The 4,866-nt window shown below is 31.3% G+C and overlaps 1 protein-coding gene across 1 annotated transcript in view; it reads right to left on the minus strand.

Annotated features, from left to right (window-relative positions):
* Window positions 1-4,866, minus strand: part of LOC106464367 (ribonucleoside-diphosphate reductase large subunit-like) — a 42,350-nt gene that overhangs the window by 24,791 nt on the left and 12,693 nt on the right. The window contains exon 5 of the mRNA XM_013924505.2: window positions 3,908-3,967. Coding sequence (XP_013779959.1) covers window positions 3,908-3,967 — 60 coding nt within the window. The remainder of the gene's footprint in view (window positions 1-3,907; window positions 3,968-4,866) is intronic.

Genomic DNA, 4,866 nt, shown 5'->3' on the forward strand with positions numbered 1-4,866 from the left:
CTTGATGGTGAATAGCATCCATCCTTTCCGATAACACTTTCACAAACTCTGACACATTCTCGGGCAACTCTTCATAAGGTGGGCGTCCTTTATGCTTGGGTCCCCATTTTGCACTACATGTACTGCATGTCCGGCACCACTCTTCCACATCTCGCCTCATACCTATCCAATAAAATCTTTGTCGTATGTGACTCAATGTCTTCTTGATTCCGAGATGTCCTCCTGTTAAACTATCATGGGATTGACGCAACACAACTTCCCGTAACTTCCCCGGTATAACTGTTTGCCAAGTCGTCACTTTCCCATCTCCGTACAAGAATACCATCTTCAAGCTTTAACTGGTCCCATTGCACCCAATAGTGCTTTATCACAGGGCTTAGACTAGATACCTTCTCCCAAGCAGGGCGCAAAACACTTATTTTTAGGAAATCAATTATAGGCTTCAAATCTTGATCTTTCTCCTGTTCTGCCCTTATATTGATACCTGGTTCCACTTCGTCATCAACTTCTTCAGTCACTTTGACTTCACCTTGATGGCACTTTATCGTCATTTTATCAAAATCAATTACAAACTTCCTTGGTAGTAGATAGTCCAATCCTAATATGCATTCGTCTTCAATGTCAGCCAAGTATACTTTCTGTCTGTCCTTTATGCCCATGAGCTCAATAGTTACCCACACTGGTCCCCACAGTCTTGTAGAATGTCCTGTCACACCATAAAGCTTCTGTATCGCTTCTGGTACTCCTTCGTGATTTAACACCTTGATGCTCACAAGGGTTTGCACGATACACTTGACTTCAACATTCGCGCTAAAACAAATGCTATAATGAACATTAACTTCAACAATACTTTCTCACTGCAGATCAATTACTCACTACCTACACACACATTATTCCGTCACGTTGTCACCCTCTTATATATACCAGACTACCCTATATCTAGTAATCTCCCGAAGGTTTGAGAGAACGAGTGGCGTGACACTAGTCACATGACCTCGCTGACGCAACAGTATAAAAATACTTTTCTTCATCTTATAGTTTTCATATTTCATTTACATAACCTCTAGAACCTCCTAAATGAATATCAAAAGCTTTTTTAAAGGTAAATGTTTATCAATATTGTTTTCATTTTCTTTACCATATCACTAACTAGTTATTATCAATGTACAATGCATTTAAACTATTAAATTAGGAAATAGTAAAAAATACATACCATTAACTTTTTTATATCTTTAAAGACCTTCTTTTTGTTATATTCGTAATTTCAAACCTTTCCTTCTAACTTATAGTTAATTTTTAATGTTTTATTTTCCTTTCTTGTCCTTTACATTTATCATTCATCTTGACACAAGTCAACAGTGTCCTCTGGCAGAGATGCACAACCCTATGGGAAAATTTTTGTGCACTGAATAATATCGTAAGCCTTGAGAACTGATACAAAGTATGATTTATATTTTAAAATATTTAAATCTTTCAATAATGCATTTTAAAACATAAACAATACATAATTAACTAATATATAAAACTAAGACCTAAATACAATTTAACCCTATCACATGGGTCATGGGTCAAAGACCACGTCATTGTGTTTGTTGACTCGCATTTAAAATTTTATTGAACTACTATTTTATGAATTTATGTCATAAGTTTGGTATCAAGTTGTAATTTTAATTCATATTTTAGTATTATACATTAGTTCATTTCTTAATTTAAAAGTAAATATTAAAAACACGCCTAAATATCAATTTTTGTGCATCACATAGTATGTTGAATGTAGCATTGGTTCAAATTAGATGTTGGTGATGTCCAAATACAAAGTCGAGTTTCTTATAACTTAGAAACTCAAATTACCAATATTGACAAGCTAGAATATAAAATAAGAACCTCCTATCTTTTCTATTTGCTGAGATCTCTACATTTACTGAATCAAACACAGTGGGCCCTGCCCACCTCTTTCCATTTTTGGAAACACTTGCTTATGAACACCTACTTCTATGCTGTGTGAAAAACCAATTGAAAGCTCAGAATGTCTCCCAGTGGTTTTATCAGCCTCTTTGAAGTATTCGAGTGGCAAACTATTTTCATGCCAGATTCCAAGCAGTAAGGTAAGACTTTAGTGATCTCAAAATTTCATATATTTTTAAACCCAAATATAACTTAGTTACCAAGCTTGATAAATTATAGTGGAATTCTTTGGTGTTGATATAGTAATTTATGATTTTTGGTTATTTCAAAATGTATATATAAAACCTAAAAAACATTATTTCGTTTCACATCCTCCACATGCAAAATTTGATAAGGCTTAGTACCTAAGGCAAGCAGCAAACAAATACAAAATTCGTAACTAGAAGCAATAACTGTTTGCTATACTTCTTTATTTACTGTTCTATCTTTTAAAAAAAAGTTTAAGGACTTATTTGTAAATAGTGATAATGTATATACATATATAATGTATTATAACTGTTTGCTATACTTCTTTATTTAGTCTTCTATGTTTTAAAAAAATAAGTTAATTTTCTGATGCATAAAATTATTTTTAATCTTAAAATAAAAATTAATTTTCATGTTGGATAGTCAACATTCCAAAAACATCTTAAACCTTAATAATAATATATAAAAAATCTGATATTTTGCATACAAAAGCACCTTGTAATTTTACTGATAATCTGCAAAATTTCATGAAGATATGCTTACTAATTGAAAAGTTATAGCATGAAAACTATAACAAGCACAAAATGGTTACGAAGTCAGTACGTGGGACCTAGCCCATGCTGAGTTAACTCTATCTGTAACTATAACGTAAGTGCTATAGTTGATCAAGCAGCCAACAATACTACAATCAGTAACATGTACTCCAGAACAAAAACTGCAAGACAATTTCAATATAACCACTGTTAGATTAAAGTGTAAAATGAGCTATTTCTAATGACCATATAAATATGTATGTAACCTCTACAAGGAATCTATATAGCTCAAATAAATCTATTGAAGATGGGCATGTCACTAGTCAGGGGATGACAAAATTTATTACTTGTTTCAACTGCATTTACCCAGAGAATTTTGAAATGTACGTGTCAATAGGTTATGTAAACATCTTATTGTCTAGATGTAGATCTACATATCTGGCATTATATTATTAAAGATATGGAGTTCCAATATAGAGAATTTTCATAGCTCCTGGGTCTCGTAATAATATAACTGAAAGTTTAAGTAGATTTTTTTAAAGTTTTTTTTTTAAATAAAGGACTTAAAACTTAAATAACATAAAACTTTGAATCATAACATATACATTATAATGTTAATTTCATTCACATACATTGATAGTAAAGGGGTTTAACTAAATTTTACATTTAACACAGTAACTTGTGCAGAAGTGTTTAAAGGGGTACCCATTTCTAAAAGGTTAAACTTCATATGAACATTAAAGGATAATCACCCCACTCTTTTCATTTATCTGCCAAAGTAACATGTGCTTTATGTAGAGGTTCAAACTTCATGCAAATATTTAGATGACTTCCCCTCTCAATAAACAGAGGAATTGGGCCATGGAGGAGTATGATTTCTTTCTCTCTTTAAATTTATGTTCCAATTATTATTATTACTAATTTTCAAAAACCAGATACCAAGAATAATATTAACTTGTTCAAATAAAAAACAAAACATACTTTAAGTATTCGGGAATTTCTTTCTCCAAAAATGTACAATAGGGAGTATAATAACTGTGAATTGTATATTTTGACAGTAACTAGAAAAATAATTAGAAATGTGCAACCTCCAAGACCAGAATATCTTTTCCAAACATACTATCACAGAAACTAAAATGTACAACATTCAAGAACAGAATCTCTTTGCCAATCAAATTTAGAAATGTACTATCAAAGCAACAGTTTAATAATGACACATTTACCTTGAATCCAAAGTAGTTGTAGTTAAAATCTCGATCATAGATTATGGCAGAATTCAGCCTCTGAAAATAAGTTAACAAAACTGTAATAGATCACATACTATGTCTGGAAACAAAGGCATAAGATACTCATATTTAGTTGGAACAAGTGTCTAACATTATTCTTTGATTACAAAAAACATTTTTATGTATAGATAAAAACACTACAGACAAGTATTAGCTACATTTCACACTTCAAGTTAACTTAAAAAAAACAAAAACACATTTTATGACTAATTACAAATTATCATGAAGGGGAAAGCATAGTAATATTTAAGTTCTATTAGTTATGCATTTTTTTGTTCAGCAATACTTTACCTATCACCAGTTAGTTGAGTTTTTTAAGTATTTGTAATGCCTTTATTTGGAAGATAAGATGAAGTATTCCTCACATTCAAATTCCACTAACTCACCCTGCTATGTATTACAAAACAAAATAATGGAATAAAAACATTATTAACACATAACCATCTGCTTTACTAAAAATCAAGTCTGTACTGTTTTCATGGTAATAAACAACTTCACATTAATATTCACTCACCATGACGCTCTTCACTGATTGATGATTTGTTGACTACCAAATAAAATAATTCTGTTTTCAAGTTACATAATATTTTTATTCAATATGATAAAGTATAAGGATTTTATATTTTTTTTGTTATGAATCTAAAAAAACCTACCTCTATGTGGAAAGCACATTATCATGAACCATGATAGTGGTTCATAATAGAGATCACAATGATTTGCATAAAACCCTAATAGAATGTTTGGGCAAAAAGCAGCTTAAACAGTAAAGATTCAGTTCAAACAATACTGTTACAACAGTGGAAGTCACACGACACTGGTAACATGTCATGAGATTCTCGAAGGATCTTGACTTTTCCTGGCAACTCTATTCTGTTCTAGGCACCCTCTTTTTTGTA

The sequence above is a fragment of the Limulus polyphemus genome, unplaced genomic scaffold, assembly GCF_000517525.1.
Source record: "Limulus polyphemus unplaced genomic scaffold, Limulus_polyphemus-2.1.2 Scaffold1631, whole genome shotgun sequence".
NCBI lineage: Eukaryota > Metazoa > Arthropoda > Merostomata > Xiphosura > Limulidae > Limulus > Limulus polyphemus.